Here is a 14839-nt window from a genome sequence, read left to right on the forward strand (position 1 = left end):
ATATCTTCCTGTGTGTGTGTGTGTGTGTGTGTGTGTGTGTGTGTGTGTGTGTGTGTGTGTGTGTGTGTGTGTGTGTGTGTGTGAGGACCTAAAGCAACAAATAATGCTGAGCCAATTTGGATTTCTGTGACGAGGATGACGAGACTGTCTTCATCCATCACTGACTCCGCCTCCTCTGCCTGTTTTAAAAATGTCATCACATCTTCAGGTGTGAAACAAACTACAGAATCCAGTGAGCTTCTACCATGTGGAGAAGCCAAGCTCCATAGACTAAAAGATAAAAACAGGAACAAACACGCAGAAAAACAAAAACACAAAGCATCAGACCTGAACTCATCCTGCTCACGAGGAGAATACACTCCTTTCTTTTAGCCAGTGTTTGCATATTGTACTGTACATTGAATAATTCAGCTGGTCGCTGTAAACTGGCAAACTTGTAGATTCATGCATCACATGGTAAAAAGCATTCTGGGTGCATGTTTAGGTGAACAAAATAAGGACCAATGAAATCTGAGGTAGCAAATTCAACAACGATAAAGTAAAATCCCTCATCCTGGTTACTTTGTGCATGAGCTGGGACCGGGTGGCTGCTCCTTCTCCTGGAGTAAGTGTGCCTGGGTTTCCTGCTTTGTTAAAGAGTTTTGGTTTTTGGTGCTCTGCTTTGATGGAAAACCTTTAAGTTTGCCAGTTTACCTATCAGCGGCACTGCCTAAAGCTCATCACATGCTCTGTACTCACTAGCAAATCTGTACAATGTTTATGATAGGGCAGCTGATATGTTCATCAAGAATTCATGGCTTTTAACTCTCCAGCTCCCGCCCCACAGCTGCAGACCAGCCAATCCAGTGTGCTCTAGGACAAACAGAGCATCAGCTCTGCTTCTGGGGGGCAGGACTTCATGGTGAGGGAGCCAATAACATAATGGGACAGCAGGATTTCTGTTAGGCCAGCTAACACTACGATTTACTAACCAGTCTATGAGTTTATCGGAAGCGCCATGGACATATAGAGTAAGAATAATTATTATATTAAGGTTTTCAGTGCAAGACATAAATGGCTACTTTTTTCATTGTTACTTTGTCCAATGTTGTCTTTGCTTGTTCTTGTCAGTCATCCAACACTGGATACAGCAGTAAAGGGATTCTTCTACAAGTGAATTGTTTTTTAACATTGTGAGTGAAGACGCATCATCCACTGATGATGATGGTGAGGCCCAGAGCAGACTGATCTGGAGGCTTCCCAGCGCTCTAGTTGTGGTTTTGGTTAAAGGTTATACTGTTGCAGAGCAGCAGAAAGCTCCATATCTCTCTGAGCAGATTGATGGTGAGGATGTAGAAGCTGAGAGTCCTAAAGGGTTTACGTGGTAGATACTGCGGGAGCTTCCCGACCTTCTCCTCCTCTCCACCTCTTCCTTATCTTCCCCCTGGGTCGGAGCTGTGTCTCTGTGGTGTCCGTAAGTTCAGCGGTGTCTGTAGTTCTTGGAGCGACAGCCTCCTTTGGATTTCAGGATCTGAAGGTGAGGCCCCTGGCCCAACCTGAGCCTCGATACATACCCCTGATGCAAAGTGTAACTCTGCTCCTAAACCAGACTCCACTTGTGTCTCATTCCCAAATTCTAAACCTGAACCTGCAGCTGCCCCTGAAATGATAGTGGCTCCAAGTCCCAGCTCCAACTGCAGATGCTGGCCCAGGCTGTCCAGTCCAGAGGCAGCTAGCTGGTTCTGGCTGATGGTGATCAAAGAAGAGTCCTGGGGCTTGGCTGGGAACTCTTCAAAGCCCTGGGTGTCCAAGATCTGCAAGGAAAAAGATTATGGATTATTTTCTCGAAAGCCTGGTGTGCAATTAACTTAAAAGCTACTTGGACAAAAGTAATATTTTATCTCCTTTTTCTGGGTTTAGGAAATCCCACAGCACCGTGACTGCTTCCATGAAAGTTGTCACTATCAGTGTTTGTGTGGAACACTTTTTATATGATTAAAACATTCAGTTTTAATAGAACAGAAGAAATATTTTTCCGTGTAAATGTAGCTATTGACATCTAAGGAGCCTGTGTAGTAGAATGGCTGCTCACCTGGTTGGATTCAGGTGAGATGCTTTCATTTGGCTTTTAGCCAATGGCAGTGCAGCGCTCCTGCATGTAAGCAGCAGATTTTGTTGTTGCAAGAAGGTTGAACTCGGGCTGTCTCTGCAATTGTCTTGACATTAGAAACTGAAAGGGATCCTGCAAAACAGATCTCCTCCTGCCCTGGTATCTCAGAAAAGTTGGCTTGACTGGTATATTGCCCTGGCATTTGTATTTTAAAGACTGCGAGTGGCTGTGTTTGGAATGGTTTATTGTGATAGGTAACTGAATACATAGTGGCCAAAGGGTTCCTCTTAAGTGGGACCCTACTCTGATCAGTAAATGCCAAAGTCTCTCTCTTAATTAGTGTGACTACTCATTCTTACACTGCTCCATGCCTTTTTAGATACAGAGGACCTAGGCAGGCACCTGCTCCAGCAGTACAAACTATCCACTCCGCCTCAAGCTCCCACAACTTGACTGCTACCTTGTGTCCCCTGCCTATGTGCTTTTCTAATGTTTTGCCCTGTTGACAATCTTGTCCTTAGCAGGCTACTCCGCTAAGGACACCATACCTGTCTCCATAACCTTTTATATCCAAGATTTTTGGGAAAGTTGCATTTAAGCACATTAATGACTCTTTAAATAAAAGTAGAAATCTTGATAAATTTCAGTCTGGCTTCCAGCTTCATCGCAGTCCTGAAACAGCTTAGGTCGAAGTGTTAAACGACTTCAGGTTGAATACTAATCCTAGTCAAGTACCAGCCCTGGTTTTGCTGGATCTCAGTTCTGCGTTTGATATTGTAGATCACAGAATCCTGTTGCGCAGGCTGGAAAAGTGGGCTGGACTTCCTGGAGCGGTTCTTGCTTTTAATAATTTCAATGTAATTCATGATTTTATTGTGATTTTTGGTGCTTGTTGCTGCCTTTTACTATTTTTAATGCTTTCTTCGCACCATCTGTAATGTTTTTAATGTTATATCTAAAGCATTTGTGCAAATGTGCTATACAAATAAACTTGTTTTTAAAGGCTGTTGCCTTTGGTCTTTACTTTTTTTTCTTTTAGGTTTAGCAGTAAATTATCCCTATCTCCCCACAGAAAAGAATCCTTTTGATCCAGATCACCCCCAAAATGTAATAATTTGTTCCTTATTCCATTTCTGAGATTTCCTGAAAACATCAAAATCTGCCCATAACCTTTTGAGTCATGCTGCTAACAGAGAGACAAACCAACATGACCTTTGCCTTGGTGGAAGTAATAATAAAAAGAAGGTTTCAGCAGAAATGCTTTCTCTTGGATCTTCCCATCCCTACTGAAACAATGGCCTCATACAAACGTTTTAAATGTTGTAATTAACCACAGTCTTTTGTTTGTTACATATTGATCATCTGATACAGGAACTGAGGTTGAAGTTAGAGTTCTTTTTCAGAAACCTGTTTCTTTTCCTGCTGGGAGATGGCTAGTTGCTGCCACTTTCTTACCCCTTCTTGATTTACATCAATGCCCCTGCTCATTCTCACCTTCTGCTGAACTAAGATGCAGTGCCAGTCGAAAGTAATGTGGAGCCTGAGGCGAACCTCAACTGTGGCGCCTCCCCAAAACAAAATATGTAAAAAGTACACAATGTGTTGTTATTCATTTAACCTGAATTTCCAGCAGCAGCACTGAGGAGTCAGTGTTTGGCCCTTCGTCAGGTTTTTGCATTGAACTGACGTAATTTAAAAGTGCATTTAAAATGTTAAATATAATATCTCTAAATGCCTCCACAATTCAATTTTATCATATGAAATACTAATTATTTAAAGTAACACACAATGGTGATATTTTACTGGATTATAATGCTACTGACTTCAGCACACACAACAAAATCAATAAATCCTTGTAGCATTTGCTTAAAATCTTCATGATGAAACATATTGCATCATTTAATTAATATGGTTCACATTCAGTTTCTCAGTAGGACTAATCACCATGTCTAGGGCGAGAGTTCTTAACATTTTTTACACTGGGGCCCAACTTTTTTAAGTACAAAGTGAAACAAGGCCCGTTCAGATTTTTACACTGTTTTGGTTTAATGAATGAATGAAATGAATGAATGAATGAAAAATACTTTATTAATCCCAAAGGGAAATTCAATATTGTAGTAGTAGTATTATTATTATTATTATTATAATTAATCTCACTCTGTAATTTGTATGCAATAACTAAACCAAATCCACTTATAATTTAACAAACTAAAATGTTGTAAAATATGACATGATGAAAAAATATGACGTGATACAATGAGATCATCATAAAGATATATATCACCTGTATGTGAAACTGCACACATAACAAGACGCCCAATAGGTTAATGATTCATTGAACAAACTCAGGTCACAAAAACTAATTTTTCTTTTTTCTTTTCTGCTTATTGGAGTTTCTTGACTGACACATTGCCGCCACCAAGTGGTGGGAAGCTGAATTGCAGCTGAGCTTCTCAACAGTAAAATAACTCTTGGGTTGATTAGACAGTTGCTATATATAACTACCAATGGTTTATGCCTCTTCATTTTAATGCCTATTAACTACATCAATCGGCTGCAGCATGAACGTAACCTGCAGCATGAGCGTAGCCTTATGTTAACACCTGCTGCTAGATTTGGCTTACAAGAGCCGATTTATTTATAAATCTATTTCTGTTTCCTTGCCCTCTTATTTATCAGATTATATGTCACATAAACAGTTATAGTCTGTGGTCCCATGACTTTTATCAGATTTTCAGTTAAATCAGTCTTTTAGAGTTTGGGACAAAGACTTTCATCTTTTCTCCTCCATCATGGAATACTAAAAAGAGCTGAAATTGTCTTGTTTATTTCGGTTTGCAGACTTTGAAAGACTTCTAGGTGACTTTGTGAAATTATCGCAGGGATGTTTTCCTGTTTTTAAATTCTGTTTCTAACATCCTGTGTATACATTAGCACAATATCTAATATTTATTGATTTTTTTCCTGTTTTATTATTATTGTTATTATAATTTTATCTGAACCAGATCGCTCTTGAAATTGGGTCTCAGTTGGAACATCTGTATAAATAAAGGTTTAATAAAAATAAATATAAATAAAAAAAATGGATCAGAGGGAGAGGCTGATCCGCTTTAAAAGCTATCAGGTTGGAACTTCACCTGTGATAGGGAGGCCAGAGTATCTGTCTCTAGAGGTGTGACAGGCAGAGCTGCTCCCTCCGCTGGACCTGGTCCTGGATCGGGACCAGGGTAGGATGAGGGCTGTAGAAGAAAGCGCATCTTGTTTATTTGTGTGAAACAAAGCGTTCTGTGTCAGCACCAGCAGATAATAAGAATCACTGTCTACCTGAGGCGGTGATGAAAGAGCGCTGTATGCAGGAGGAACCAGGGTCATCTGCCTCTGCAGCAGCTGCATGATAACTCCAATGTCCGTTGACATGCGACTCTCCAACCTGTGAGAAGGAGATAATCGGCTTATTCTGAAGACTCGTTATTTGCATTCATCTTTTTACAAAAGAAAATTAATGGCTAGGATTTGGGAAGACAAATATCTGACATAAGACAGACTGCTGTCCCGCATCTCACTGGTAAAGTTTGTAAAATGTGGCCAAGTATGATGTCTCATACTATGACAGGAATGGCCAACGTCGGTCCTCGAGAGCCACAATCCTGCAGGTTTTCCATGCATCCCTGCACTGACACACCTGACTTAAACTAATGAGTCATTGTGCAGATCCTTATAGGCTGTTGGATCCATTTAATTTGAGTCAGGTGTGTTGGTGCAGGGATGCATGGAAAACCTGCAGGATTGTGGCTCTTGAGGACCGACGTTGGCCACCCCTGTACCATGAGATCAAAAATGTTAACCAGCAATATCCGGATTTCTGCAAATCTCAGGAGTCGTGCTTTCATTCACACAGAACATAGAAAACAGGGTGTATCACAGGTTGAAAGTGAGATGTTTTACTGTTTCATATTATTAGATAAAAAAACAAAAACCTTTCATCACTGCAGAATCTTGAAAAAAACATGACATACTGAGCTGGAAAACTATGATGAAATATACAGATTATTCTGTTGTTTAAAATCCTCCATGGACTGGTTCCTGCTACACAACAGGTTTTATAAAGAAAAAAGGAAACTAAAAGGTTGACCAGGGCAAATTGGCAGTGTTTTCATATCATGCTTTGCAAACCTGGAATACCATAAAAACTGTTATATGTGAGCTCCCCACCCTTGCATCATTTTTAAAACAATGTCCTCTGCACAATCAAAACTATTCACACAGTTTAACATATTTAGACTCTGTGCTGGGCAATAATTAAAATTTGAATTGCGGTTAATCGCATAAAATTATATGATTTTTCGCAATTAATCGCATTATTATGCACAAAATGTCCTTTTCCTCTAAAAGCAAGCCGAAGAAAATACAGTAAATTCTGGTTTACAAACACTAAATCAGAGGTCTACAACCTCCGCCTCCAGAGCAGCAAATGGTTCTCTGAACCTTCCACAATGGCTCTTAATACATGACTAAAATGCTAAAGAACTAACTAATGTTTTTAAATATAGATATGATAACAAATGCAGGTTTTTAAGCAATTTTCCATTTTTTTTCATTGAATAATTGCACTGAATTTCCACAACATAATGACACTAAAAGTACCACTAATATATTTTTTATTTATTTTTCTTCTCATTAGATGGGAAACTATGGACATTTTTTTAAACTTAATTTTTAACAAATATCTACATCCCACAGAAGAAAGTGTGTCTATTCTCTTTTGCAAAAAGTTTTATGTTTTTTTTTTTTTTTTTTTTTAATAGAAATAAAAAATATGGCTCCCCAAAAACGACAACAAATCCTATAGTAGGACCTTTTTTGTAGCTCTGAAGGAGTTTTATTTAGCTGGCTGAGGGAAAAATGGCTCTTTGGATTGGAAAGGCTGCAGACCCCTGCACTAAACACATAAACAGGTTCAGCAGCAGTTTTCTCTTTAAACAGTTAAAATATTTCTTCATATATATTTATAAAATCAAATATTTATGAGAAAGAAGGATGAAATGTTCAGGATTTACTAACTAAAAGGTAAAAAGTCAGCAGGATGAATTTAAAGCTGTGAAGCTGCTTCCTTCTAAACACAGAAGGAACAATATGTGATGAATATCAGCATCAGGTGAACAGACAGAAAGCAGGATGAGAATCTCACAGCTTCTAGATGGTGAGGAGAGAGAAATATTCACAATATGCACAATAACTTCCATCCATGCACCTTCACTGCTTCATTATCCAGATTTATTGTCAGTGCCAGACAGAAAACATCTGTTCATTTTAATAAACCTGCTCTCTCCTGTTTACATTAGACACACCACTGCAGCAGGACCAGACATGGAGGAAGAGGCATCAGAATACAACCTCTGCATGAGGTTTCTCTGTGTTCAGAGGCAGTGAGCAAGATGTTTGAAGAAGTAAAAAAACAAAACAAAAAACAAAACAAAAACAACAAAATAAAAAACAAAACAAACAAACAAAAAAAAAAATCAGGTTCATGTTCGATAAAAAAAATGAACAGAGTTAATTAATTAATGCATCAATGCAATAACACGTTAACATACCCAGCCCTAATTTAGATTATTACATGTATTTATTTAGCTATTTATTTAATGTGTGAAAGTTTTTATGGTGTGCATGAGCAACCAATGTCAAAATTTTCTCTGGGATTAATTCTTTCTACCTGTCTGTCCGTCCATCATCTTGCAGGAAAACAGAACAATCTTGTGATCTACAGGGTCGGTAAGCACTTTAAAATTCTGTTAAACCAGAAAATTTCAATACATTAGTGAGCATTGTGCACATATATTGAAACTAGGGCTGCAACGATTAGTCGACGTTGTCGACAATAGTCGACAATTGTCGACAATTGTCGACAATAAAAATAGTCGACAACGAATTTAGCCGTCGACTATTGTCGGCAAAAAGAAAACAAACAAAAAACAAAAAACTACAGAGTAAGACATCGTCTTCTAATCCTATCTCTGCTAAGAGTTACACAATGCACATGCGCAAAGAGGGGGAAAAAATACAAAGTGAGACATCGTTTTCTTTTTTAATCTCTGCTGAGAGTTGCACATGCACAGTAAAGTCCGCCAGGGGAAAATTTGGCGGCGGACTAGGGAAGAAAACGGTGGCGGAGAACGTTAAAAGTCTGGGGTAACTTCACGTTAAACTTACAAAATAAATTAAATACATGTGAGATTTGTAAAGCGGACCTTGTGTACCACGGAAGTACGTCTGCAATGCTCGAACATTTAAAGAGGAGGAACGTCGGACTTAACAACCTTATGCAAAATTTCAAAGCTGAAAGAGAAATAAGATCCATTTCATAATTATGATACATAATCCGACTGGTCGACTAGTTGTTTTAGTAGTCGGTGACTAATCGACTATCAGAATAGTCATTAGTTGCAGCCCTAATTGAAACACTGTATGAGGTAACACACTTAGCACATTGCACTTGAACATCTCAATTTAGGTCCTGGTCGATGGAATACTTCTGCTCTGAGGTGTATTGTCTGTATTGCTTTCTTATTATTGTTGTCATTGTTGTCCTCTTTAATCTCCCTGTTATTATTATTATTATTGTTGTTATTTTATTGTTGTATTGTATTGGCCTACCAAGGGACTAAAGATGGAAATGAGCCTTGCTATAATTTTCTGTAGTGGATTCTGGTGGGAAAAGCGCCCAGAAAGAAGAAGAGGAGGACAACAAATGTCACAGTTGGATTTTAAACAGATGACCAGAGGACTAGCTCTTCTTTAAAGACAGCACTTTGGTCTAACACTAAATTATTGGTTTGAAAATGGGAGGTTTGAGTGCTCTGAAGAACCCTCCCTGCACATAAACCTGCAGTTCAGTCATTCAAGATCCAATCATCACAAACCAAAACTGCAGCTTCTCACCTCCAGAATGAACAAGTCCTTTGAAATATGGTGGGTGACACATACCAGTGGGGGGACTCTCAGACAGCCCCACCACTCCCCCCTGGTTAGACAGTTTGACTAATCTTTTAGAGAAAAAGATTTGGTTGTTCTTATAGAAGCAACCCGTCCAAACTTCAGCTCAGTGAGTGAAGCTAGATCACATCAGAAAGGTGGAGGAGTTGCTGTTTTGTTGAATGACCTCCAATGCACGCAGATATCTTCTCCAGAACTCCAGATCAATTCCCCTTTTGTGTGTTGTTGCTTGACATATACAGACCACCTAAATACTGTGCAACCTTTTTTGATGACTTTGCTGAACTGTTGTCAATAATCTGTGTTGACTTAGACTGTATAGTTATTGTTGGTGATTTCAACATTCATGCTGATAATCCAGAGGACAGACCAAAGAATTGTGTTCTTGATGACTTTGGTCTAACTCAGAATGTGAAAGAAAAATGCATAGCAGAGGACACTGTCTGGATCTAATCATATCTAAAGGTCTGACTATTTCCAAGATTGCCTATACTAACTTCTGTCTGATAATTCCTGTGTTTTCTTTAAGATTGCTGTTATTGTCAACAAAATAGTCCAAACAGAGGTTAAAAAAACAGTACACTGATAACACTGAAATGTTTATACAAGCTTTCTCTCCCTCCCCTCCCCTCCCCTGGCCCTGAGTTGATGGGAGGATCATTTTGGTGGTAAAATTACAAGAATTGTTGATGTCGTTGCTCCCACCAAGGTGAAAGTGATCACTGCCAAAAAGAGAGTTCCATGGAAAAATGCCACACCGGTAAGAACGAGAATGTCGAAAAGCTGAACACAGACAGGATTAATAATCTAGAGCTGAGAAATGCAATACGATCTTTCTTTTCTGACATTATTGCTAAGATAGTAATAATTCTCGTGCCTTATTTGTTACCGTTAACAGACTAACTAACCCTCCTGTGTCAGTAACCTCAGAACTTCTATCCAACCGAGCCTGTAATGAGTTTGCTTCTTTCTTTAATGACTAAATTAGGAAAAATTCTGTCAGTGCTTCCATGCCAGACAAAACCCAAAAGTATTGGCTCACCTGCCTTGACTCTTGTATGAACTTAATAGACATCCTATTCTAAATCAAATGAGTTCAATATGACATTGGCCCACCCTTTGCAGCTTTAATAGCTTCAGCTCTCCTTGGAAGGCTTCCCACAAGGTTTAGGGGTGTGTTATAGGAATTTCTGACCATTCCTCCAGAAGCGCATTTGTGAGGTCAGATACTGATGTTGGACAAGAAGGCTTAGCTCTCAGCTTCCACTCTAATTCATCCCAAAGGTGTTCTATCGAGTTGAAGTCACTCTGTGCAGGCCAAACAAGTTCACCCACACCAAACTCCTCATCCATGTTTTTATGGACCTTGATTTGTGCACTACAACACTGTCATGTTGGAACAAGAAAGGGTCATTCCCAAAATGTTCCCACAAAGTTGGGAGCATGGAATTGTCCAAAATCTCTTGGTCTGCTGATGCATTCAGAGTTCATTTCATTTGAACTATGGGACCAAACACAGCTCCTGACAAACAACCCCAAACCACAATAACCCCAGTCAGACAAGTACCATTCTCCTGACAACCGCCATACCCAGACTCTTCCATCAGATTGCCAGATGGTAATCGTTTTATACACCTGTGGCCATGGAAGCGATTGGAATACCTGATTTCAATTATGTGGATGGGTGAGTGAATACCTTTGGCTATTTAGTGCATGTCATCAGTGTGTCCACTCAGAGACATGAACACATGACACTTTTCTCCAGTCAGTCTTTTTTCAAGAATGTTTCAGGATACATGGCCTCAGATATTTTACAGATTGTAAACACATCTCTGCTTTCAGGTGTCTTCCATCAGACCCTAAAAACAGCCGTCATCAAACCACTACTGAAAAAGAAAAACTTAGACTCGTCGTTCATGAGCAGCTACAGGCCGATATCAAATCTGCCTTTCTTAGTAAGATTATAGAAAAAGCTGTATTTTAACAGCTACACAACTTCCTGACACTAAATAACTATTTTTATGTTTGCCAGTTGGGCCTTTGGCCACACCACAGCACTATGACTACTCTAGCTAATGACTTTATTGACATCTGCTTGAGCACAGATAGGATCAGAATCAGAATACTTTATTAATTCTGTAGGAAATTGTGTGCACACAGTCGCTCCATACCAAATAAAGAAAGGATAAGATAAAGATAGCAATCACAATAAGAAAAATTACAGATTAGTAACAATATCTATATAAACAGATACAGGATAAATGCTGCCAGTGAGTACTATGTACAGTATTATCAATATGATAGACAGTAAAATGTAAATGTAGTGCAAAGTGCAAATGCATAACAGTGGATGTTGTTGCTATATAGTGGAGTTGTAGAGTTTGACGGCCTCGGGTAGGAATGATTTCCTGTGTTGTTCTGTGGAGCATTGAGGTGGTAGTCAGTCTCTCACTGAATGTACTCCAGTGACTGATCAGCAGGTTGTGAAGCGGGTGGGAGGTATTATTCAGTATTGTCCTTATTTTGGACACAATTCTCCTCTCCGACACCACCATCAGAGAGTCCAGCTCCATCCCACCACAATGCTACTGGCTTTGTGGATCAGTTTGTTCACTTTGTTTGTATCTGCAACCCTCAGCCTGCTGCCCCAGCACGCAGCAGCATAGAGGATAGCACTGGACACAACAGACTCATAAAACATCCTAAGCAGTGTCTGGCAGATGTTAAACAACCTTAGCCGCCCCAACAAATAGAGATGGTTCTTGCCCTTCTAGTAAAGTGCAGTAGTGTTCTTAGCCCAGTCCAGTTTATTGTTAATATGCACTCCAAGGTATTTGTAATCCTTCACCACTTCCACATTGATGCCCTGTAATGAAACAGGTGTTGCTGGTGTTGTGGATCTCCTAAAATCCACAATCAGTTCCTTAGTCTTTGTCACATTAAGCTGCAGATGATTCTGCTCATACAATGAGCAGAATTCTGTTCATTAAGAAGCTGTCCACAGCAGCTTGATATTCCACCTCATTTCCTCCACTGATAAATCCAAATACAGCAGAGTCATCAGAAAACTTCTGAAGGTGGCAGGTCTCTGAGCTGTAGCTGAAGTCAGATGAGTAGAGGGTGAACAGAAAGGCGGAGAGGACAGGCTCTTGTGGTGCTCCAGTGTTCCAGACATGATGATGGTGTCCTTAACATCGAGACGAGGCTGGTATGCGAACTGAAGAGGGTCCATATGTGGTCTAACCATGGGTCGGAGAGGATCCAGTATAAGTCTCTCAAGGGTCTTCATGACATGCAAAGTCAGTGCCATGGGTCTGTAATCCTAGGGGCCACTGGGACGTGGGTTCTTTGGTACAGGAACGAGGTATAATGTCTTCCACCACACTGGAACCCTCTGTAGACTCAGACTCATCATGAAGATGTAGTGTAAGACTCCACAGAGCTGGGAGGTATAGGCTTTAAGGACACAGGGACTCATCCCATCACACTGTTTGGCAGTGGTAATGCACAGCTATAAAGCTGTCTCTAACTGCCCAACATGCCCTAAACACTTGCATTTAGTCACATATAGGTTCAGTGTTTTGCCCAAGGACACTCCGGAATGGAGTCAGGGGAAGCCCAGAATCAATCCACCGACTTCCTGGTTGGTGGAGGATTGCTCTTCCTTCTGAGCTACAGCTGCTCTCAGGCAGCAATGCATTGAAATCAGACATGATTCTCTACTAGAAATCACTGCATGGGCTCAGGAACACTTCCAGAAAGCAATGTTAATTAACACAGTTCACTCTGAAATCCACAAATGCAGGTTAAAACGCATATCCACGTTTACTTTCATGTACCAGCAAACTAAGAGTGCGCTGTCTTCATTCCAACCATGTACAACAGTACAGTACAGACAATGATTTATGCTCAAATTCAGCTTAAAACCACCAATCAAAGCAAATCAAATGTATTAACAAATGCGTCACACAGGGCACCAGAAAGCTGTTGTGATATTTAGCCTTATAGCATCTCAATATTCATGTAAAATATATTTTTTTTCATTATCTGTACTGCTTTGTCCATTACGGGTAAGCTGGAGCCTATCCCAACATTTTTAGTAGGTGAGAGGCAGGATACACCCTGGATAGGTCACCAGTCCATCGCAGGGCCAACACAGAAAGAGACAAACAACCATTCACACACGCACTCATACTAGGGAGACTTTAGAATGACCAATTAACTTGCATGTCTTTGGATGGTGGGCGGAAGCCGGAGTACCCAGAGAGAATGCACACATACACAGGGAAAACATGCAAACTTCACACAGAAAGGCCACCGCCCCCCAGGTTCGAACCTCTCTCTCGCCAAGGCTCTCAAACCAGCGACCTCCTAGCTGGGAGGATGCTTGGCACTCTCACCATCCTCAGAGAATACACCTTCTTCTCTTCAGTTCTATTGTAGATTAGATTATTTCTTAACTAGCAGTTCCCTGATAAATGACATGTCAGAAATCAAAATCCATCCCTTTACCATCAGTGTGCACCAGTATCATTCACTCTGAGAAATGAGAACAATAAACCATCAACTAGAAACTGGAGATTTAATATGTCATTATTTAAAGATCCTGAGTTTATCAGCTACTTTAAAAGAGAATGGTCCTTATATCTATAAAACGACTTGCCAGAAACTTCAGCTTGTGTTCTTTGGGAAGCAGGAAAAGCAGTAATGCAAGGAATGATTCCATAGTTAGCACTTTATCTGGGCAATGCATAACCTTAAGTAGATTAGAAAGTATTTGCTGTTGGTTGGAAACCTTCTAAGTCTAAAACCATTCCTTTTAATTTTGTAATTATTGATGAAAACAACAAGCTCACAATGTGTTGCTATATGTTGAACTCATAGATCTGCTATTTTCTTGCGTACCATTTTTGTATGATGAAGTAGGGCATCAGTTCATGAAAAAATTTTAAATATAGAAATAAAAGGTTTCTGCTCAACACCAATTAAGTACTGCACGGCAGCTTTGCATCCTTGTTGGTGGAAAAGTCTCGGCTAAAGCTGTCAGTCTGGTAAAGGATCTGAAAAAAGCCTTTTTGAGTTTTCATTGACTAAACTATTAAGTCCTAAAGACCAAAACTAAGACTAAAACTGAGATGCCTGTCAAAAATCTGCACTTTTCCTGCATTTTTAAACAAAAACGTTTCACATAGTTTGCACAAACATTCCTGCTCTGTTGTCTGCACTCTGCACAGCGTGGTCGCCTCCTCCTTCTCCTGTTGTGAATCATGATGGCTGACAGTGATCAGCTGATCAGCTTTTCTGTTGTTACCATTGTATCTCTTGTTGCGTTTGTTTATTGTTCAGCTTAGAAGGAGGAAACTAGCAGTTCATGGCTAACACTGGCACATATTTACCCAAAAGTATTGTTCAAGATTTGTCAATTTCATGTCAATAAGATCCATGTCACTGTCACGGAAACAAGGTGACATCTTCTCAAAATTATTGCTGCTGTACGGATGTTGGAGGTCTGATCATTTGGGGGCCATGAATGTGGTGAGAGAAATTATTAACAGGTTCTGAGATAAAAATCAGGGAGCTCTCCCCTCTAATAAAGTAGCTGACAGGTGGTAGAAAGGATTTATACATCAGATATGCAGGGACGGGTCTAGAAAAGTTTAGATGCGGGGCCAGGCAGGTGTACTGACCAGTGTTACGGCCACTGACTATTGCTGGCAGCTGCGGCCTATTTTGCCGCTGATTGCCTGGTGTGGAGGC

At 40.0% G+C, this 14839-nt stretch overlaps 1 protein-coding gene across 1 annotated transcript in view; it reads right to left on the reverse strand.

Annotated features, from left to right (window-relative positions):
• Positions 1–336: 336 nt before the first annotated feature.
• The window catches only part of kcnh2b (potassium voltage-gated channel, subfamily H (eag-related), member 2b), a 338190-nt gene continuing 323687 nt past the window's right edge, over positions 337–14839 (reverse strand). The window contains exons 20-22 of the mRNA XM_041968155.1: positions 5414–5519; positions 5227–5328; positions 337–1793 (exon numbers count right to left, since the gene is read on the reverse strand). Coding sequence (XP_041824089.1) covers positions 1413–1793; positions 5227–5328; positions 5414–5519 — 589 coding nt within the window. The 3' untranslated portion in view covers positions 337–1412. The remainder of the gene's footprint in view (positions 1794–5226; positions 5329–5413; positions 5520–14839) is intronic.

Source organism: Melanotaenia boesemani, chromosome 18 (genome assembly GCF_017639745.1).
Source record: "Melanotaenia boesemani isolate fMelBoe1 chromosome 18, fMelBoe1.pri, whole genome shotgun sequence".
Lineage (NCBI taxonomy): Eukaryota > Metazoa > Chordata > Actinopteri > Atheriniformes > Melanotaeniidae > Melanotaenia > Melanotaenia boesemani.